The sequence below is a fragment of the Penaeus chinensis genome, chromosome 12 (assembly GCF_019202785.1).
Source record: "Penaeus chinensis breed Huanghai No. 1 chromosome 12, ASM1920278v2, whole genome shotgun sequence".
In the NCBI taxonomy this organism is placed as follows: domain Eukaryota; kingdom Metazoa; phylum Arthropoda; class Malacostraca; order Decapoda; family Penaeidae; genus Penaeus; species Penaeus chinensis.
Genome location: NC_061830.1, coordinates 6,050,120 through 6,072,250, shown reverse-complemented (window position 1 = coordinate 6,072,250; position 22,131 = coordinate 6,050,120). Strand labels below are relative to the sequence as shown.

At 34.5% G+C, this 22,131-nt stretch overlaps 1 protein-coding gene across 1 annotated transcript in view; it reads right to left on the bottom strand.

The window, feature by feature from the left end:
• Positions 1-22,131, bottom strand: part of LOC125031084 (COP1-interactive protein 1-like) — a 32,342-nt gene that overhangs the window by 9,656 nt on the left and 555 nt on the right. Inside the window, exons 2-11 of the mRNA XM_047621561.1 lie at positions 19,160-19,837; positions 18,404-18,535; positions 16,433-16,543; positions 5,698-9,337; positions 5,315-5,495; positions 4,889-4,991; positions 3,632-3,754; positions 3,305-3,541; positions 3,009-3,122; positions 1,796-1,921 (exon numbers count right to left, since the gene is read on the bottom strand). Coding sequence (XP_047477517.1) covers positions 1,796-1,921; positions 3,009-3,122; positions 3,305-3,541; positions 3,632-3,754; positions 4,889-4,991; positions 5,315-5,495; positions 5,698-9,337; positions 16,433-16,543; positions 18,404-18,535; positions 19,160-19,672 — 5,280 coding nt within the window. The 5' untranslated portion in view covers positions 19,673-19,837. The remainder of the gene's footprint in view (positions 1-1,795; positions 1,922-3,008; positions 3,123-3,304; positions 3,542-3,631; positions 3,755-4,888; positions 4,992-5,314; positions 5,496-5,697; positions 9,338-16,432; positions 16,544-18,403; positions 18,536-19,159; positions 19,838-22,131) is intronic.

Here is a 22,131-nt window from a genome sequence, read left to right as displayed (position 1 = left end):
ATTAAGTTACAAATGAATTCCCATTGATATTGTTTTCCTTAAGTCCCATTCAAAACTGTAATATTAAGGTGAATATCAAAGAGTTAGTTTAGTAATATTCCATCCTTGTTATCTGCCATAAGTGAATGAGTTTCATAAAATTACAGAATTTGGTTACTTGATATCACTAAAAAGGGAGACAAGATGGAAAAAACTGTCAGAAAAGATGGAGTCTACTCTCCATTTGTTACACTCTCTCTTCTCTAAAAAATATTGTATGTCACAGACTAATGCTGAGAAGCATATCAAAAGCATCCTTTCTTTATCATAAAAATCATCTAAGAGCCATATTCACCCAAGGGTAATACTATCACTATGATTTTTAAAAATGCAAACTACAGAATTACTAACTCTTATGAAATCACTAAATCAACCATATCTTCTAGTGCCTCTTTACTGTAAATACATGCATGCACAAACTCACTAAAAAAATACATAAAAATAAAATTAACCAACCTGGTTACCAGCTTTTACCTAACTTATAGCAGCCAATAACACATGCTCTATGGTATTATTCAAACAAAATCAACACTGACAGTACCAGAAATTTGTGTGTCACTCATTCCAGTGACCTCTGGCAACCGTCTAGCCTTTCTGCCAGGGAATTCCCTGAATACAACAGCCCTTACGCTCAACTCGCCATGATGAGTAGATTTTTCATGACAGTTATAGGTGTGCCTGGCTATAAGAGATACATGTATCATGCCACCATCATCTCCATCCAATCACAGTTTATAGCCCTTCTATCATGCAGAAAATACACTATGGTGACTGGATATTTTTGCAAAACTTTAGGCTGAAAAATAGCGCTAAGAACTTAATTATCTTACATGTCTGAATAAAGGCACAAACCAGGGCATTGCTGATATGATATGAAAAAGGACATGCCAGTAGCCTACATGTGGTATGCAACACTAAGTTTATTTGTAGTCTTGGAAGTTAAGGCCTTACAACATTTTAGCCGACCCAGAGGCACTGGGTTAATTACAAAAAATTTTATGTATGCAAAATAACTGAACATACATTCTTGTCTTTCTTATTTTGAGAATGATGAAGCTTGAATATTGATTACATGTTTTACTCACTAGAATATTATATTTTGAAAGCTTATATCCAAAGGGAAGGGGTAAATAAAAAACATTTTAGGTGAAAGTCTAACTTTCCTTCCGGTAAATAATGAAATGTTATGTTTTTCAGTTAGTAATAACTAATTTAAATATCTTTCAGGAAAAGATAAGGTTTTAAGAGAAAAGTTAGCTACAGGAGATGGATGAGCATGTATTTATGTAATCAAGTTTAGACCAAGGAATCAAATAAGGCAGAGCATATACTCCATTGTAGTATAGACTTGCTTTCCTTCTCTGATATTACCTATATGAACCTTTACTTTGAAGCGAACTAATGTTCTTATATTAAATGCTCAAAATAGAACAAGCAGGTTGCTAAAAAGGTTCCTAAAATTCTTGTATATGCTTTTGGAATGCTTCTACAAGCCATTTAGTATGACTAGATATAGCATTATAATCGACTTCCATTCAATTATTTGCCACTATACTGATTACTGAATACTAAGAAATGCATTTTAAACCCATACTTGACTTGTAAAAGTGCAGAGTAAAATTTTAAAATCTATGTAATCTTTCAATGGAAAGCAAACAAGTCAAAAAGCACCCACCTGATTCAACAACCTATTAATAAACTTGCAAAATTCATGCTTGCCAAACAAGAAGCAAAAGCAAATCAGAACCTATCTAACCTGCAGAATTTCGTGAGCTTCAATAGTCTCACGAACGCTGCGCTGCAAAACCAGGATGCGTGCTGAGTTCTCGTGGTCAGCCGCTTCCAGAAGACGTGAACGGAGCTGTTCCTGATGCAACTGACTCTGAAAGATGTGACAGAAAAGGCTCCTTTGACTCAACTTCAGAAAACATTTCTTTGACTCAACTTCAGAAAACATTTCTTTGACTCAACTTCAGAAAACATTTCTTTGACTCAACTTCAGAAAACATTTCTTTGACTCAACTTCAGAAAACATTTCTTTGACTCAACTTCAGAAAACATTTCTTTGACTCAACTTCAGAAAACATTTCTTTGACTCAACTTCAGAAAACATTTCTTTGACTCAACTTCAGAAAACATTTCTTTGACTCAACTTAAGAAAACATTTCTTTGACTCAACTTCAGAAAACATGTCAGTTAGTTTGTTTATCTTGTAGTATTCTAAAGTTATACCACAAAAATCCCATACAAACAATCTCTACATATATGCCTTTTACACTGTTCAATGTGATAGTAAAGGATAACTATCCTTGGATCTTATTTGTAGCCTGGCTTTTCCTACTATCAATACAAAAGATATTCTATAAGGATAAAGCAAAAAATCTAAAGTAGGTTATCAGCACAAAATTACACTTAAATTTTTTTTTTTTTTTTTTTTTTTTTTTTTCAGGAACCCCTAATCATCAGGCTTCAGACAGTCAACAGACAGCAGGGTATAATTGTAAACTGTTCAATCAAATTTAGGGTGGTGAGATTAGCACGGAATTCAACATCTATTAACAATATAAAAGATGAGTCTCTTCCATATTTGTGCAACATCTTCACTTTGCTGTTGCCAAACAGTACAATAAAATTTATCCATTTATACAAGACATTTTGAAAATGACAAAGCCTCTAATACATCTCTTACAAAACATTAAAGGAAAGCTATTAACAGTATATATTTATTGTCTTTATTCACTCAAACACAGTGATACATTCTGGTCCTCATACATAAAGTGATTTCAGTCCAAAGCTGCAGAAGAGTAAGAAAAAAAATGCATGTACATCTATTCATATCACTATGATGTATTTCCTTTAGTTTATTAAATATTCCTCTTACTTCAATGTTTTTTCTTTATCTTCTCATATATTAGGTCAAATGTTGAGAAAAAAAATTCTTCATTTCTTTCATTTATATAATCACTCACCTTTAGTCTAGACACAGCTTCCTGCCAGTATCTCTCTCCCTTCGATCTCGTTCTCTCACTCTCCAACCCTGCAGACAAACGCTGAAGGGTCTCCTCTAGTTGTTCTTCAGTTCTCTGGAACAAGATTTTGTTAGTAGTAGATGTGCTGAGGCAGAACATCTGAGGTATATATGGAAAATTGCAGAGTATCATATTGTTATGTGATATGCAGCATGGCAGAAGGGCAGCAAGGTAAGTGAACAAAAAACAGGTTTTATGGTTCTTATGCTTCCATGTATATACTCAATATACTATACCTTTCTCTCTCTTATTTCAATCTGTAATTTTTCCTGGCACTCTCTATAGGAACTCTCAACATCTTCCAGTTTCTTTTCTATTTCATGTAGCTTCTTTTTCTGGACTTCAAAATCATCCAGAAGAATCCTCTGCTCTGAAGACTTTTTCTCCAGTTCATTCTTTGTGTTTGTTAACTCATTAGCCCTCCTTTCAAAATCTTGCTGGTGCATGGCAATTTGGCTCCTTAATGACTCAACCTAAAATGCAGAGAGTACGAATGACATGGAATTTTGGCACTTTCTTATGCAATTTCAGCTTTTAAAAATTAAAATAGGCTTCCAGCTTACCTCCTTCCTTGCACTGTTAAGATTAATGCTTGCTGTGTATTCAATGCTCTCTCTCTCTGCAGACATCTTGTCTCTTTCTATTGTGCGCTGATGAACCTCTTGCCATGCCCCTTCAACTTCTCCCTGTTGAACAATATCTTTCATTAAATTGTATAATTATTCTAAGAAATCATTAGACCTCTAACCTTGAGTTAGCAAGCTTATTACCTTATATATTAATCTGAACATTTGTCCATACCTCCTCAACTTGAACTTAATTACACTAGGAAAATATGATATTCACTGTAAAACCAGGATGTTTTGTGACATGTATCTACAAATATATGGCACCACAAGTGCTGAATCATCAAGGAGTCATTTAATAGTCTATGTGCCCTCACCTGATTTCACCCTTCCTTGGGTTTTTGGCAAAACTTTTTTATTATTATTATTATTACTATTACTATCAACATTATAATTATTAGTGTTATTAACAACAGTATTATAAAATAAGACATTTCCAAAAATCAAGCAAAAGGAAAAACATGTGAGATAGGTTAATTTGAAGTGCTAATTCTTATAACAAAAACAGTTTTTGGAGTGAACTGGCATTCCAGAGAGCTTACACCAACCATTTCTGATTCTTATTTTTGCAATAGGATTTACATTCAGAAACAATTTAAACATAATACATTAAAAGAAATTAAAACACTTATTTTGCTTTCATTGTTGTTGCTGGAGCAAAGATGCACTAGCATAATGATAATTATTATGGGCTAACACACCTCCATTGACAACGTAAGTATGTGATAACTGATGTTGTGACGATACTTACTTGATAACTGTCAGCTTAGTGATGAAAATTATTTGAACTACAATATCATTTGGACAGACAGAGTGCATGCAGATAAACTGTGTTGTGTATGCTCTGCTGCTTGAGTAATGTGTCAGTGTCATTGTTTTAACGCTGGTTATGTACTGTTTTCTGAGGTGAAATCCCCTTAACCCTTTGACACCAGGTAACATCATATCACAGCTAAAAACTCACAAATGCCACATGCCCAACAGAGCAATATGCACTAATACACACTAATTTTGCTACTTCTTATTCAAGATTTTACCCTATCAACAACTTTTTAGAAGAAAGTGTTATTAATGTGCAGTTACTTATGCTGCAGAAGACTTTATAGTACTAGTTTTCTTAGAATTTTTCTTTATTACAAGCAAAGAAGAAAACCAGATTTGCTTCTCATCCTGGAAATGATATTTCCTGCATACCTGTAAGCTTCTTATCCGATCCTTAAGACGCTGTGTGAGTCTCGAGCTCCCAAGAGACTCTGATAAGCTCAGTGAACTATCCTCCTTCCCTTCCTCAAGTGATCTGTAAGACAAGGTAGTTTTGATGATTTGCATGGACAAGAAATAATCTTGCAGCAAAAAATATAGCCAATATGAAAAACCAAGGTAACAATAATTATAGCTATGTATGAATTCCTTTAAATATCTAATTATCTTACAGGTATATGTCTCAAATATATAAGAAATTTTTCAAGTACCAATTTAAAACATTCATTAATCTTGAAGGCAAAAGACCATAACCTTAGCTATATCACATTTAGCTAATGATACCACAAACCCCACTTAAATTATTCCCCACACTCAAAAGTTGCTATAAATAATCCTATAAACTCACTACAAACTGACCTAACTTTCTTCTGCAAATCCTCCTTCTCGGCTGAAATCTTAACCAGTTCCTCCCGCGCAGAATGCATCTGGCCACTCAAATTGCGTGACACACCCATCACCTCCTCCAACCGTGATGCCAAACAGTCATTTTCATTCACTAGAGTCTTAATTCTGTCTTGAAGAATTTGCTTTTCCTCTTCTGTAATGAGTTAATTCAAATTAACACAGGCAATAATTTTTTAATACAATAATGCTATTCAAAATATATAGCACAAACTAACCTTTCTTAGAATACACAAATAATGATTGCTATGATGATGATAAAATATCAAATATTAATTTTATCATTAAGAGGTGCCTAATGACAGGTCACATAAAACAAAACAATTATAACAAAGCACCTGACTGCTCTAGCACTTGAGCCCATTTCTCATCTTCTTTTCTTGAGGTCAGATGAATCAATCCCTCAGTCAGCTCATCCTGTAGCTCTTCCTCGTGTTCTTGGTCTTCACTTTTCGGGATTCTAAAGGTTGAGGTCTGGGACCCTCTCCGACTAAATGACTGCGGACTCAAGCTATTTCGTCTGCTGCTACCCTTGCTCTGTGAATCCGCTGTTGTTTTTGTCACTGGCTTTTGCGCGTCTTTACTCTTAGATGTATCTTTCCTTTGCATTGAGTGGTAACTAGCCTTAAATATGGCTTCTCCCATTTTATTCTGTTGAAACTTGTCCATTTCTTTCTTTTTAAAGTCGTCACTTCCATTCACAATCTCTTCAGATACTTTGAAACTTTCTATTATTTCACAGTCCACTTCAATGTCATAGGGTGCATTCATCTCCTCTGATGCTATGCAAAGAGTAGGTGGTGTTTTGACATAACATAGCACTTCCTTATCTTTTTCATTAGTCTCCTGGTCTGCATTCAATGACTCCTTGCTATTGTTTCTGACAAGGTGAAGTTTCTTTTCAAGCAGGTCATTCTGTTTTACAAGTGATTCATTCTTGTGTTTTTGTTCTTCCAGTGACATCACCAACACTTGTTTTTCCTGCAATAATTTGCTCATCCTAGATTCAGCATCCAGCTCTCCAGAAACCCTAGCATGACTTATTTTCTCTTCTATATTCTGCATGAGCTTTTCATGCTCTTCCATAATTTGTCTCATTGCTGATCCAAGACTAGATTCAGATATAACAGTTGTGGCTTTCATAGCATTGACTGTGGAAATAAGCATTTCATTTTGTTTTAATAATTCTTCAAGTTGTGAAGTCAGTTTGGGATCATTCACTGGCTGCACAACAGTGTATGGTTTAACTTCATCAGTTTTACTCTTTTGATTATTATGTGAAGTTTCAGCAGAGCTGTCTTTTTTCCTATCATATGATTCATTTACATAGGTTTTCTCACTTCTTTCAAATGATGTACTTGGTTTATAAGAAAGTCTCTGAGATAGTGACTGATCAACATTTTCAGTATGGAGACTATGTTCAATATTTGTACTAGAATCATCATCAACCTGACTATATTCATCATTTTCATCAAATGCTGTGCTCTTCTTGGTGCTCCTGTCACTTTTATGACTTCTACTAGATGATGCACTATATTCAGGATATTCTGACTGCCTGAGAGATGAGTTATGATCAGCTTCATCCAACCTGATAAACTTAGAATCTCTTGTAAATGAAGAGTACTCTGGATCTCGCTTGCTATAACCTGCACTCCTTTGCGATCTGGCATTCTCAGCTTCTTCTGAATGACTGTATTCAGGCTCTGTTTTTGATCTCGTGTACTCTGAACCCTCTTTGGTACTACTGTAATCAGCACTTCCCCTTGAGTGCGTGTGCTTTGCATCCCCTCTGGAAGAACTGTATTCAGTACTTCTTGATCTGGAATGTTCAGAAACTTGTCTGGAAGAAGAGGATTTTGAGCCAAGCTTTGACTCAAGCTTATGTTCATCCTCTGAAAGGTTATCATAATCAACATCTACTTTAAAACTTACTTCTTTTGAACTAGTTGTGCCCATGTTCATGGCAGATTTGCTTTCATCTGTACTTTTTTCAAATTTATCTTGATTCAGACTGATAGCAACACTAGAGTCATTCTGACTCTTAATCTGATCTGAATGGTAGCTGCCATGGTCTGTTCCAATTGAGGCTGATTTCTGTTCATTCACTTTATCACTTAATACCCTGTTTTGCTCTGACAAAATCCTAATTCTTGCTTCCAGTCTTGAATGCTCATAGTCCCTCTCAGTTGCTTCTGTGTTGAGTTTATGGTTTAGGTCATCTTTTTCTCTCAAGAGTTTGTTGATTTTCCTCTGAAGTTTCTCTATTTCCCTGGTAACACTCACGCTTGCATCACCTTGGGTTTTCAACTCAAAAATCCTGGAGGATGTTTCTTCATAATCACTTTGTACATCTTTATCACTAGCATCTCCATCTTTTTCGTCTCTAATCTTGTGCACGAGACTCTGGTTTTGCCTGGTAAGTTCACTGACCTGTGCTTCAAGTACTGCTATTCTTTTGGAATGTTCCTGGGAATCCACAGGTGTTTCTTGTCCCTTTTGTGAAGAATCGGCAATATCTGAGAGTTCCTTTGCAACATGTTCTGATTCTAACACTGGAGACTTTTTACCTAATTCTTGGCAATGAGCACTTTCCATCTCATGTTCTTTCAAAAGCTTCTCCACGCTGTCATCTGAAACAAGGAAGGAAACAGCCTTGCCCTCATGCTTCATTTTTACACCAGTATTTGTCTCTTCTTCAATGTTCCCATTCATCATAATCTTTAAAGACTCATTTTCTTGATTAAGTGACTGGATCTTGGCCTCTAGCTCTATTTTTTCCTGGTCTACTTTTGCAATAGACTCAACAGTCATTCCCTGCAGGAATTCATGTAGCTTCTGATTTTCTCGCACAAGCTCTTGAATGGTAGCATTAATAGAATTTATTTCACTGCTTAATCCACTGTCACCTAGACCTGGTAAATCTGCCTCTTCATTCCTAAGCTCTGATATTTTCTCTTCATTCTCAAGGCTCCCCATCTGCAAGCTTGGAAACTCATCTTGATCTTCACTGATCATGCTCAAATAAAAGTCCTTAACAGATGATGACATTCTGCTATGAGGATCTACTTCATCTTCCTGACTCTTGCTTCTACTTCTATACTTCTTTGATTTGCCCTTCAGTCTCCTACTGTCATCCTCCAGACTCTGGCTCCTTGAAAGCTGCCTCTTATCCTTTGACTTAGATGCCTGTGCCCATTCCATTTCCTTCTGTACTGCACGGTGAGCAATGAGTGACTGCAGGCGTGAATCCAGTGCTTGCTTCCTCAGAACAATATCATTGATATCTTTCCTCAATGATCTTGTTTCTTTGGTGAGAGGATGACTTGTGTTTCCTTGGCTCTGATAACTTGTTATCCGACTACTCTGATCTGGTTGGTATGCTCCAGCAAAGTTAGCTGGCTCATAAGATTCATATACATTAGCTCCTGAAAAGGCATAATCAGTCTGATTTATGGAATCCTTTACAGGTGTCCTGAGGTAATGGCTGGTGTGAGCTGCCATATGGTCATCACTTGTATTCACAGGAATTTCACTATCTCTTTCTCTCAGGTAAGAATATGATTGAGGGAGAGTTGCAGAACCATTTTCCAAGCTGAGAATCCCAACATTGGTGTATGTGGGATTGTTACTAACGTGTAACCTTTGCGGAAGTGCATGGGGCACTGAAGTATTATATCTGGAACCTGTATCTTGATAATCAACAGTCCCATCTTTAGACGCATCAAATCTAAGTGAAAACTCATTACATTTTGAAGGAGAACTGTGCTCTTGGTATCCACGTTGCAAAGACGATTGAAGGAGGGTCTGATCAGAGGACTGCCCAAGCTCTGGTAAACGATAGGTATGGGAATCCAGGTTGTGAGAGCCATAGCCTTGGCTGCTGGGTGCCTTAGCCTCTGCGCTGGAATAGTGTGGCTCTTGGCCGGAATCAACAGGTGGCACTCTCAGGGAGGTGTCTGATGGCTGTTGTGCGGTAGCCTGTTGAAAGAAATTACAATCCATTTGTTAAAAGATGTCAAACAAATTTCATGTCATAGTGCAAAAAATGAAAATAATGTCAACAAGATTAAGGAAAATAATAATGATAATGGTGATGATCAAGTGAAGATAAAGATAACAATCATCATCACTGTCATAAAATAATAAATAAGTAAGCAAGCAAATAAACAAATTAATTAATTAACCATAACAACATAAAAAAAAAATAATATTAATGATAACATTTAAAATCATTGATTATTGATCATCCTCATCATCATCAACATCAGTATCATCAATAATAATCATAATAATAATAATATTAATAATGATAATAACAATGATGATATTAATAATGATTGATAATAATAATGACTGATTGATTGATAAAAATAATGATTGATTGATAATAATAACGATAATAATAATGATTGATTGATAATAATAACGATAATAATAATGATTGATAATAACAATAACAAAAATTAGAAAAAAAATAAAATATAAAAAAATATATATATAAAAATAATAAAAATAAAAATGTGAGTTTACTTGTTTGGCTGTTTTTACGCTTAGATGGCTACACTTGTACTAAATCACCAATGAGCCAATTACGAGGACTGCCTGTCTCGCCCGTTCACCCTTTTCTTTAATTTACAAAAATAATTTACGTTATCTTATTCTGCTATTACTAATGTTTATAACATTATAGTAATTATAATGCTTATAATAAAAATAACACCATCGATATTCATAGCACTCGTAAAAAATTAGTTTTCCCGCCAATTCAAGGAAAGGTGAAATCAGGTAAGGTCACAAGGTCTACTAATTGACTCCTTTGTGGCTAAGCACCAGCAGAACCATCTATGTACAGAGACATTTAAAAAAAAAATATAAAAAAGGAGCACAGCATTTTCCCCATTTTTTATTAATTTACACCGGCGGCAATGGGTTAATGTTTGATAACAATATTAATTTAAATATTAATATCATTATTAATTCAAATATTAATATTTATATCAATTTAGATATTAATATTAATATTAATATTAATTTAAATACTAATATTGATATCAATTTAAATCATAATAATATTAATATTAGTAATATTATTCTAAATATTAATATTAATATTAATATTATTTTAAATATTAATATTAATTAACATATAAATTTACATATTAATATTAATTTACATATTAATATTAATTTACATATTAATATTAATTTATATATTAATATTAATTTACATATTAATGTTAACATTCATTTTGATTTTAATATCAATTTAAATATTAATATTAATACTAATATTTAAATCAATATCAATATTAATATTAATATTAATATTAATATTTCAATATTAATACTAATCTAATTACTAGTCAAAATTTATTTAATATGAATATTAAAATTTATTTAATATGAATATTAAAATTTATTTAATATGAATATTAAAATTTATTTAATATGAATATTAAAATTTATTTAATATTAATATTAGTATTAATATCAATCTAATATTAATATTAATATTAATATTAGTGATAATGATAAAAATGATAGTGACAATAAGACTAGTGAAATAACAAGAACAATAATAATCATAATAAAAATAATAATAATTGTTATAATCATAATCATAATCATAATCATCATGATGTGATAAAAATTATGATGATGATAATGATAGTAATGATAATTATAATAATAATAACAAAGGGAATAATAGTAATAATGGTAATGGTGTTGATGAATATTATCAACATCATCATCACCATCATTAATATTATAATTATCATTAAAAAGTAACAAAATGGAAAGGATAGGAAAAAAAAGCCAAAATATTTTTTTTACAGAATATATGCAAAAAAAAAAAAAAATAGAACAAAAGATGAAAATAATAAAAAAAACACAAGAAAAGATGAGAATAGGGAGAAACCACAAGAAAAGACAAGAACAGGGAGACAACACAATAAAAGAAGAAGAAGTAGGTCCCAAAGGAGGTGTCATTCACCCTTAACAAAGACACCCAGGGAGACAATATCACCGACTCGTGGGCGTGAGCTTTGAGAGATGAAGAAAGGGAAGTCATCCAGAGGCTTTAACACTAATAACCTTGCACTTTCCCTCTTCTTGCTCTGGTGATGGTAATTATGTCACAGAGAATGGGTATTAAGTCCCTTCATCATTTATTGCTTTTCTTTGCTTCCTTATTTTCTCATTTTCTTTAAGTGCAAGTTCAACCTTTAAGACTAGAAAAAAAAGTTGTATCTATTTTGTAATTTCTCTGGTTTTGTCTCTTTGTTTAAATTTCATTGTAACTATCATCCTCTGTTAATTCTTTCCTTTATTCTATTTTCCTTAACCCTTTGTCTTATTTCTGATCCATTCCTTCATATAAAGTATGGCAAATGTGTATATATATAATTATTTTCTTATTTAATTTATCTTAAAACATCTATAAAGAAATTATTGTGAATCACACATGGGTAAATTCTACAACAGTGAGGCTCTCATACCTCCTACATGACTCATCACATTTGAAACAGGAAGTTCTACATTCTAAAAATGTGCAAGTCATTTTCCTTAAGGAACAGGAAAAAATTTACTTCTCTGACCATAAATATTTGCAAAATTATATGATCACTGTCATAAATATTTTTGGCATAATATTTTCATATAAAATATTATCACCCCAATCCTTTCTGCATGTATTAACTACATAAATTGAGATGAAAAGTTCTTACTTTTCATAAAAGCAAAGTACATCATTCAAGATATTAGCATCCCAAAGACGTGACCCAAAATTATCACTTTCACTCTTTCTCATCTTACAATGTACAGCTCCACCCAAGTTACAGAAAAATTGCCTTTCCACATTGTTTCTCCCATTTGCCACATCATGCATTAAAGGGTAGTTATTCTATATAAAGACATCTCTCCAGAATGGCTCCTCAGTCACTTATCTGACAGTCCTTACAATCACTTCTACAATGGAGCTCAAGGTAAAAATTATAAACTTTTAAGTATTAATATTTTCTATTGATTATTCTAATAACTACCAAGCACGTCAGTTGAATTAATACAATAGCAAAAATTATAATTCCTTTATTCTGCATAGAGGAAATAATATTCCAATATAACATTAACTCTGAGTCTAAAATATCTTTCTTATTTTCAGATTATCCTCCTATTTGTGGCACTTTTTCATCATCATTGCATAACTGCTAGCCCTTTGAAGACTAGTGCCATATCTCCCAATTCTTCGAAGACTGACCCCAACCATTACAACTTCATCAGCCAATTTTCAACCTCTGAAGAGGAAGTGGGCACAAAAGTCACCATGCTGTCTCCTGAACGTGCCCTCAAACTCTTTTCACAAGACAAAATCAAACCCATCGTGAAAAATGATGGCAGAGTTGAGAAAAATTCCACTGACAAAAGTACTGACTTGGCAACTCTCTCTACAAGTGAAACCAAGAAAAAATTAGAAACAGATAGGCAAACACTCAAATCTCAGACCAATGAAAAGGGAGAGGAGATGAAAGGAGAAGAGCTTGAAACATCCCAGAGTGTGCGACAGGCAAGGGGACTCTATGGAGATGACTTTGGATATGATGGCTACAATGATTTTGGAGACCATGGTAGTTTCAGCAACTATGGGGGTTTTAAAGGTCTAGGGGGTTATGGGAGCAAGGGTCATGGAGGATTCAACTACGGTGGGGAGCAAGGAACTCAACAAGGTTATGCCAAGGGCTACAGCAAGGGCTATGAGCACAAGTACAGCCATGCATATGGTAATGACTACGGGCAGAAGCACAAGAATGGCCACGGATATGGCCAGCAGCAGTATGGCTATGGTAATGGGGGATATGGGCATGGAGGTTATGGGCATGGGCTCTATGGGTATGGGGGACTTCGCGGTTACGGACATGGCCTGTTAGGAGGCATTGGTGGCGGTCTAGGGGGACTCTATGGAGGTCGGTTCCTGGGGGGGGTGAGGGGGGGCTTCCTTGGGCCCTATGGTGGACTTGGTGGGCTTGGAGGATACGGAGGATATAGGACCCTGGGGTATTACCCTTGGTATGGATATTACTAAATGGTAAAGGACTGACCATATGTAAAATAGATATACTTCTAAATTGTTGGTACTTTTTAACATGGTCTTTGTTGTAGAATTTAGTTTCAATGTTGAGAGAAGATAAAAGGAATTGACAAATGTTTTATAAGTTCAACATACCACTTGTTACTAGTTTTGTTTTAGCTTTCAACAAATAAAAAATTCTGAAAGATAATGTTTATTTATCCTGCATAGAAACATCATGTATAACTAAAAATAAATTCTCAGCTAGTAAATACTAAAGAATTCTATTCTCTACTTTTTTTTATAAAAAATATATAAATTATCACCTCAACTTTCCTCTCCTTCTTATATTACTTACAATTTTCATAATAATATATCAATGCACCCTCTGTAAATTCTAATGCTAATCATAGTTCCTTAGTATGTTTTTGAAGGTGTCTTAAAAATACTATATCAAAACATATTAAAAATATTAAAACACCTTAATGCCATAGAAGAGGAGACCTTGCTGAAGTAAATTTGGTTGCAGCCATTTGAAGACCTCAATTTTATGCACCAGAAAATATGTATTTCATTGTCATATTTCAAATACAGGTGTCAGTGGAGCATTAAGTATTAAGCTTTCTTATGTAGGGACTTTCCTTGGTGTGTAGATAGTACACACAGCCCACAAAAACTCTCCCATGCAGTATCAAGACTCCCCCATTTCCTCTTTGCAATGCAATGGAGATTTTTGCTGTATTACCATTTTTCAAGGTGAACTTGCCAAACACAACTAAATATATTTGTGCACACTATATATAAATATCTCATGTTGCTCATCATGAAAAAGTTACAGGAAAAAATAAGATAAGATTCTGACAGGCCTACTGCATACATAACAAATAGGACTGCGGCATTAGCCATGACTATGGCAACAGGACTGAAAGAGTTACATGTACCATTACAAAATCTATAAAATAAGAAGTAAGGAAAAATTACACTCATACTGCTTAAACACAAGAATTTGTTAAATTTTTATGTAAAGCAAATCAAAAAGTGGTTTCCATAAAGAAAAAAAAGAAAGAAAGAAAACAAAACAAAAACAAAAAATTATATATATATATATATATATATATATATACTTATACCTGCCATTAAAATACTCACTCCTAAGTTGAGAATGTACAAATGGCACAATTCAGAATGCTATTGTCTCCCTCCCGGTTTTAAAAAAAACTGTCTGGGACAAATTGACTAGGTAGCAATTCTCCTCAACTTTTCTACCCAGATTTCAAAATGCAACAACAAATCAGTTACTGATTAGCTTGCAATTATTAACCCCTTCGATCCACATGACTATCTATCACATCATGAAAAAATTTGGCTTGAGGGGTGGGTGACACGAACTTGCCGTTGTGAGCATTGAGGCTGAAGGCCAGGGTAACAAGAAAGACTCGCCATGAATGCAAAAGCCTCTTGGGAGGGTGATTAGGCTCATTTGGCATTTAGAAAAGGACTTTTGCATTATTTCCATCAATAACCAAAAGTGGAATGTAGTGTCCATTTCCTTACTCAGCAAGGAGTACACAGAAGTGGAATCCAGAGTTGAGGCCTGATGAGGCAACATTCTGCAGGACAGACTGCAATCCAAGGAAGGTTTGGAAGCGTGCTATTCCAACCCTTTTGCAGATAATGCTGTGCCACTGATAGTGAAGTACCTTCACATTATGATATAGTTGCTGTGTGAGCTACTTGACTAGTCAGCCAACTGATTCTACCTTCTGTAACAGGCTTACAGATTACAGTATTGAGGACCTATTGGAAACTATTTTTAAAGAAGTTTATGCCCGTTTCACACTTTGAAGCCATTCACACATCCTCAACTTTGGGTGAACATCTACTTGGCAGGTCCTGTCATTTGAGAAATTTAAGTTGAGATGTATACATCTTCATGATTAGCATTAATTACCAAAAAAAAAATTGTATTACTAATAACATCATGTAGTTTCATGTGCCTTAGTTCACCCTTACTTCACCTACAAAAGCTGCACAGGAATAAAATTTACGAATTTTAATATGAACAAAAGTAATTCACATGATATTAACCCTTTAAACTAAATATGAACAATGGCATGATCATGTACCAAAAATATTTAAATCAGAATTATCTGAGCTTGAATAACTGCTATTCAAAACAGACTAAATAAATGTGTTTTACCCATATCAGATTTTGCCAGTCTTTGGGGAAATTATAATTTTCTCAATGTGCTTAGCATAAAAATCAATAGGAACTACAGATTGACACCCTCTTTGATACTCAGTGTGCTACACATTAAAACAAAACTTGTAGTATTACCCAAGGAACTTATAAGGCAGGTAGCTCTACTATGTTTTGATGAAAACCCTATCTGGCAACTGTCGTGCTAAGCCCTGCCTTTTGGCCATCATTTATTACAAATATTACTGAAAAAGCACTTATCATAAACTATCACAAAGATCAGCAGGAATGAAACGGGGTGGAGAAAATTACTTCAGCTCATTTAGTCAACTAGGGTGTGGCATGAGATATAAATTACTCAATATTGTTATAACCACCAGAAGTAAACCAAAAATTCCACTCTTTTATTCATAAGGAAGTATTTCATACCATAAACAGCTCTTAGAATATTCAAGAGAAAAAGTCAACTTAATCTTTGAGTTCAAAAAGGCTAAACTGAAGTCTTTTTAAGTAATTTGGTTTAACCTATGAAATTCTAAAACAACAATCTCAAGCTGAAAAATCAAAAGGAATTAAGAATATAATTTCTAGACCTTTGGAATAATAATACTACTGTATTAATAATCAAAGCATACTAGTATTTCATAGCTTTTCTGAAAAAGCATATGATGTAGAGCTCAATACATATACATTGTTATATATTGTAACACAGGAAATATATACTAACGCACATACCCTATACACACTATAATATACAACAACCTAAGCATCGATAACAATTCATGCATCTAAAATCCCACGCACTCACCAGCAGAGGATGCTGTTCATACGACGACAGCGTGCGCGTGAGGTTGTGAAGCAGACTCAGGATTTCCTCAAGCTTTGCCTCATCTGTTTTAGGCTCCCCGTCACCAAGCTCCTGCACATGTTATGGTTCGGGTGAATTCGTTACTAGGCCATGAGTACTACGGGATCATATGCATTGGCAGACTATTTTGTAAGGCAAAAGGATTAGACTAAACTGGAGGACTACAAAAAGCATTTGATTCTATCAATGTGAAAAAATTGGAGGTTAATGAATGCCTAGTCAAAAAGTTACTTTTGAAAGTAAGCTGTAAATGAAGTTGGCTGCAAACATAATCATCATGAACTACATTATTTTAGGAGTTTTTACATGACTGCCTTGTTTTTTGCCACAGGCATACTGATAAGAAGACATTAATGTATCAGGGTCTCAACCCACTGCCACTGGAAACAAGTAGTTTTGATCTGTGAAATGTTTACACATAGATGGCTCCACAATTACTCAGCCACCAAGGAATCAGTTAGCAGGCCTACAAGACCATCTGATTCCCGCTTTCCCTGACTTTTAATTATTATATGCTCTTAATACCAATGCTATAACATTACTTGTGACAAATTATGTTTGATATGATCTTATCAACAATACTAATGCCAATAAAAAAAAAATATTTCCAAAAATCAAGAAAAATGGTAAACATGTGAGCTGGGTAGGACTAGTGATTGCCTAATTCATGAATAAGGACTGGTGGTGCCATCTACCTGTAGTGGCAGTGGATTAATAAACTATAACCAACTGGAAAAATTACCCTCTCAAACTGAAAAAAAAAGATTCCAACAAATCTTTAGGTCTTGGTATACATTCTTTAAGGTAATTTTTCACAATACCTTCGCATTACCGATTGTGACGATTTTGGTATCAATGGATTCCTGTCACCCTCTAGTATGAATATATGTAGAAAATACACTGCAGAACCCCCCCCCCCCAACCCATATAATCTTTGCCCTGATAGCAGGGGAGGACATGAAAGTTACCAGAGAAATTGCAGGGTAAATTAACAATAATATAATAACATAATGAAGGTTATGCCTCACTATACTACTGGATGCAGGGATGCAGTCCTCCAGGAGAGGGGCTGCAAGGGCTATAGCCATCTGAATTACACAATAAAGTGACTGATTCTGTGGATATTTCCTTGGTACCTTTCATGCTCCTCCTCTGTTATTGGGGCCAAGATTGTCACTAAAGGCAGGGAGGTTTCCATGGCATAATTTTAGTATATTTGGATGGTAGAGAGTAAGAGTAATCCATCGATACCAAAATCACTGTGATCAGTTATGTGAAGGTATTCTGAAAAATTACTATTCTTAAAAATATATAACATAACCATATGCAACAAAATAAATATTGAAAAAGAAAGATTCTGATAAACTCTATTCCATGTCCTCACAAACAGATATCCTAAGATATCTAATATAGAACAAAGAATATACATAAAGGATGCATGAGTACTCTGGCGATGAACACAAGTATAACAAGGATAAAAACAAAAGTTTTAGCTATTCCACGAAACGACATGTAACACCAACAATATCATAAAATATATTTGATGGTGAGTCATTTTTATAATGCTTACAGTCTAAATTATCAAAAGCAAAAAATATACCAATAACTACTTATATCAGTATATATCAAAAACTTTTATAATAAGCATAAAGGGTATGATATATACAAACTGACATTTCTCAAATGTCTATTAACATGCAAATAGTACTCTAACTAGCAAATCTACAACAGGGGAATCAGTTCAATGGATCTTCTCTCTAATCCTAATATCAGAAATATACAACATGATAACTATGAATCATTATATATATATATATATATATATATATATATATATATATATAATGCATCAACTTGTACTAGTAGTATATACACTAAAATAACCCCAAATCAGTGTTTCCTTTCACATACCTGTTCTGTGCCTGGAATGTAACTGGTAGACGCATGGGTTGTGCTCCGGATTGCACCGCGGTCTGACAATTCCTGCAAGTGCTGATGCTCAAGGACGAGTTCATCCATCGCTTTGAGGTTGTGCTGTGTTTCCTGTGATAAAAAAGAAATATTCATGTGGCATCTTTGGAATAATACTGATTATGAGAATGACATTTCAAATATATATATATATATTTTTTTTTTTTTTTTTTTTTTTTTTTTTTTTTTTTTTTTTTTTTTTTTTTTTTTTTTTTTTTTTTAATAATGGATATGTTTACTATTGATAAGGGAGTGATGTTACTCTTACTATTACTGTTACTTTTAGTGTTACTGTGTGTGTGTGTGTGTGTGTGTGTGTGTGTGTGTGTGTGTGTGTGTGTGTGTGTGTGTGTGTGTGTGTGTGTGTGTGTGTGTGTATGTGTATGTGTATGTGTATGTGTATGTGTATGTGTATGTGTATGTGTATGTGTATGTGTATGTGTATGTGTATATATGTGTGTGTGTGTGTGTGTGTGTGTGTGTGTGTGTGTGTGTGTGTGTGTGTGTGTGTGTGTGTGTGTGTGTGTGTGTGTGTGTGTGTGTGTGTGTAAATTTATATATCTATAAGTATAAATTAAGAAAGAAGCATAAATATAAAAATAAAAAAAATATACATATTTTCTGTATCAATACACACATATTGATGGAAATGAAAGTTCACATATGCATAACATCAAGCTCTACATAAAACATTACCTTGAGGATGGAAGTGAGAAACTTGAATTTCTTCCAAACAACAGGGTCAACTGAAAGCTCTGAGGAGCTCCCATTTTCCTTGTCTGTGTAGGTGGAAGTGCTAAAGCTGGTCTCATCCATCGACGTGTCATTAGTGCTTTCCTCCGCTTCTTCCTGGACACTTAATTGATCTCCATTATTCTGTCCATTGTCTGCATATTCCCCATGCTCCAATTCTCCTTCCTTCTCCTGCCTCTGCTGCGCTCTCCCGTATCGGCTTTTGCCCGGGGTTTGATTGCTTCTTTTTCTGTTATCCGATTTCCTGCTGCTCGACTTCAAGCTGGACTGTGAGAGAGTCCAGTCTTCTTCTGGATTGGCGTGGTCCTTCTCCCACGCTGAGGTATGGGAGAGGGATTTTTGCGACCTGTTGGATATGTGGCCGTCATGACTGCGACTGTTCTGATGGCTGTGTGAGGAAGACTTCCTCACACTGTCTGCAAGGTATCTGGAATCCTCCTCCACATCACTCTCCATTTGTGAGGTAAACTGGAGAGCCTCTGCGAGAGATAGATTTGACTTCCTGCTCACATCTCAATCTCTTTCTTTTCTACTCACGTTTCAACCAACATGTGAATCCAGTTCTATGGTGGAAGAGACTTGGGCCTCTCATAATTTTCTTTTATGGTTCTTGCTCCATAACTGAAACCAAAAAACAAAATATTTAATGTCTATAATAATGACCTAAGATGAAAGTTGGACTTGACAAATGTATAAAAACATATAAAAGAATAGTAACAGATGCCTTACAAAAAATAATGAGCCCATGATAAAAAGAAACAGACACAATAATTATTATTCCATTGTTATATTTGTTGTATTTCTTTTTTATCTGTACACATATTATAGTGTTCATTTTTTCCTTCACAAAATAATATAGAAATACACCCCATCATAATCTTACACTGGAATATGATCACAGTATCATTCTGGCAACCAAAAGTAACTACTCATAGATTTAAGTAATAAACTACCTCAAAAAGGTACAGATGAAATATCCAGTGCCCATGGTTCAAATCCGCTTGAGGTGAAAAATGCAAAGTTAATGATGACATAGCCATACAAATACTGATGCTACCTAACATTAGCACAAGAGAAAGGTGGAAGGAGGTTGCCTAAAATCACCTAGCTGCTTTACAAACATACATAGGTTCATGAAAGTGTAAATCATTAATCTGAAAGAAACTTTACTTAGGAAAAATAAGTCAACTGGAAAACTTGTAGGTTGTTTTCTTCTGATCCCATTCTGATTTAGACTCTGTTACAATTATAGCACTAACCACAAAATAACAGTTTCCTTAAGCCCTTTGTACTGGGTGCCTGGTACCTATACACATCATGACAATTTTGAGGTTTTACCCAAAATTGATCCTCAGTGAAAATTTTGAGGTCACCATACAAGGGTACCCTGCATTACTACTTAAAACACCATTAAGGGCAAGAAAATCTCATCAGCAAGTACTCATTTCACATAGCCATACTGAGGTAAGGAGAGACAGACATATGTAGCCCAGGCTATATGCTAAGGACAGGCAATCAAAACCAACCTTACTCATTCTTAATCTTTTGAATTCTCAGTCAGTAGCAAATGCCAGTCAACAAACACACATTCTACATTGGCCCATATCAGTAATTCTTTTGTAGTTCCCCCAAAAGATGATTACTGAATTAGATTAGAGTAAATTAATATTCAAATAAATAATATATATATATATATATATATATATATTTATATTGACTCCAAGCTTACTGAAACAAATATATACATAAAGCAGAGATTGAATGCTTAGACTATATATCATGTCTAATATATTTCTGAAGTTTCTTTCCAGACCACATTTCAAAATTGAACAGTAATTTTTCTTGATGCACTATTTGCCACTGGTCTCTGCTTCCATCAAGATCCTGTAAAGACCAACATGACAGTTTTAGAGAATGACAATACACTTTGTAATATGATACATGGTGATAGTACACCCAGGAATTTCATAATAAAATAAGGAACCAGACCAAACTCTACCTTATCACAATATAAGTGGAGGATGTTTGTTGAGCTAAACACCATAGTGTCTTGTGACACAGAGATAACCATGTGTGGGTGAGCAAAATATCACAAACTTATAGAATTTATTTGTTTATCTTACTTTAGGCAGAAATCCTTTTTTTTTTTTTTCTTCTTTCCACTTCTCCCCTCTGGGGTCGCCACCGCAGAATGATCCCGTCATAGACTTGGTTTGTTTTTACAGCCAAATGCCCTTCCTGCCACCAACCCTATCCCATTCATATGAGCTTGGGACCAGCACGGAACATTCCACTAGATTATGGACTCCTATGTCTGTATGCAATCGAGGTGAAGTTCGATACCCAGGGGAACAATGCACCAGTCTGTGACTAAAACTTAGATCGTCATGGTAGTTTTTGAGGCTGATACTCTAACCACTGAGGCAGAAATCAAATGTATTTCATATTTTCTGCCTTCTACCCATACACAAAATACCACAGGTTCCCTAAAACTATGGAATAGGATAGGAGTGGGGTGCTGATAATTCTTTGCAATATGAGCACACTTGCCAAGTTCACATCACAAAATTTATTCAACAATCTAAGATAAGAGAGATAGAAGTGAAACTCAGGAGCACCTAATTACTATTCATGTCTGCAGATTATTTCTTGAAGCAACAACTGCAACTATTAGTCCTCCACAAGTATATCATCTTCATATTGTCCGAACATACTGCATTCATACTAAAAAGATTAACTAGGTTGCTAACTCAGAAACCTAAGTTTTGCCTGAGAAATAAACACTGTATTTGTTCCAACAACACTAAATTAAATGTAAATTCTATATCTTGTCTGTGGATGTCATCTTGTCATACACCAAAAAAAAATTACCTTCACCACATACTCTAGCAGGATAGAGCTTGCAATCTTGCCTA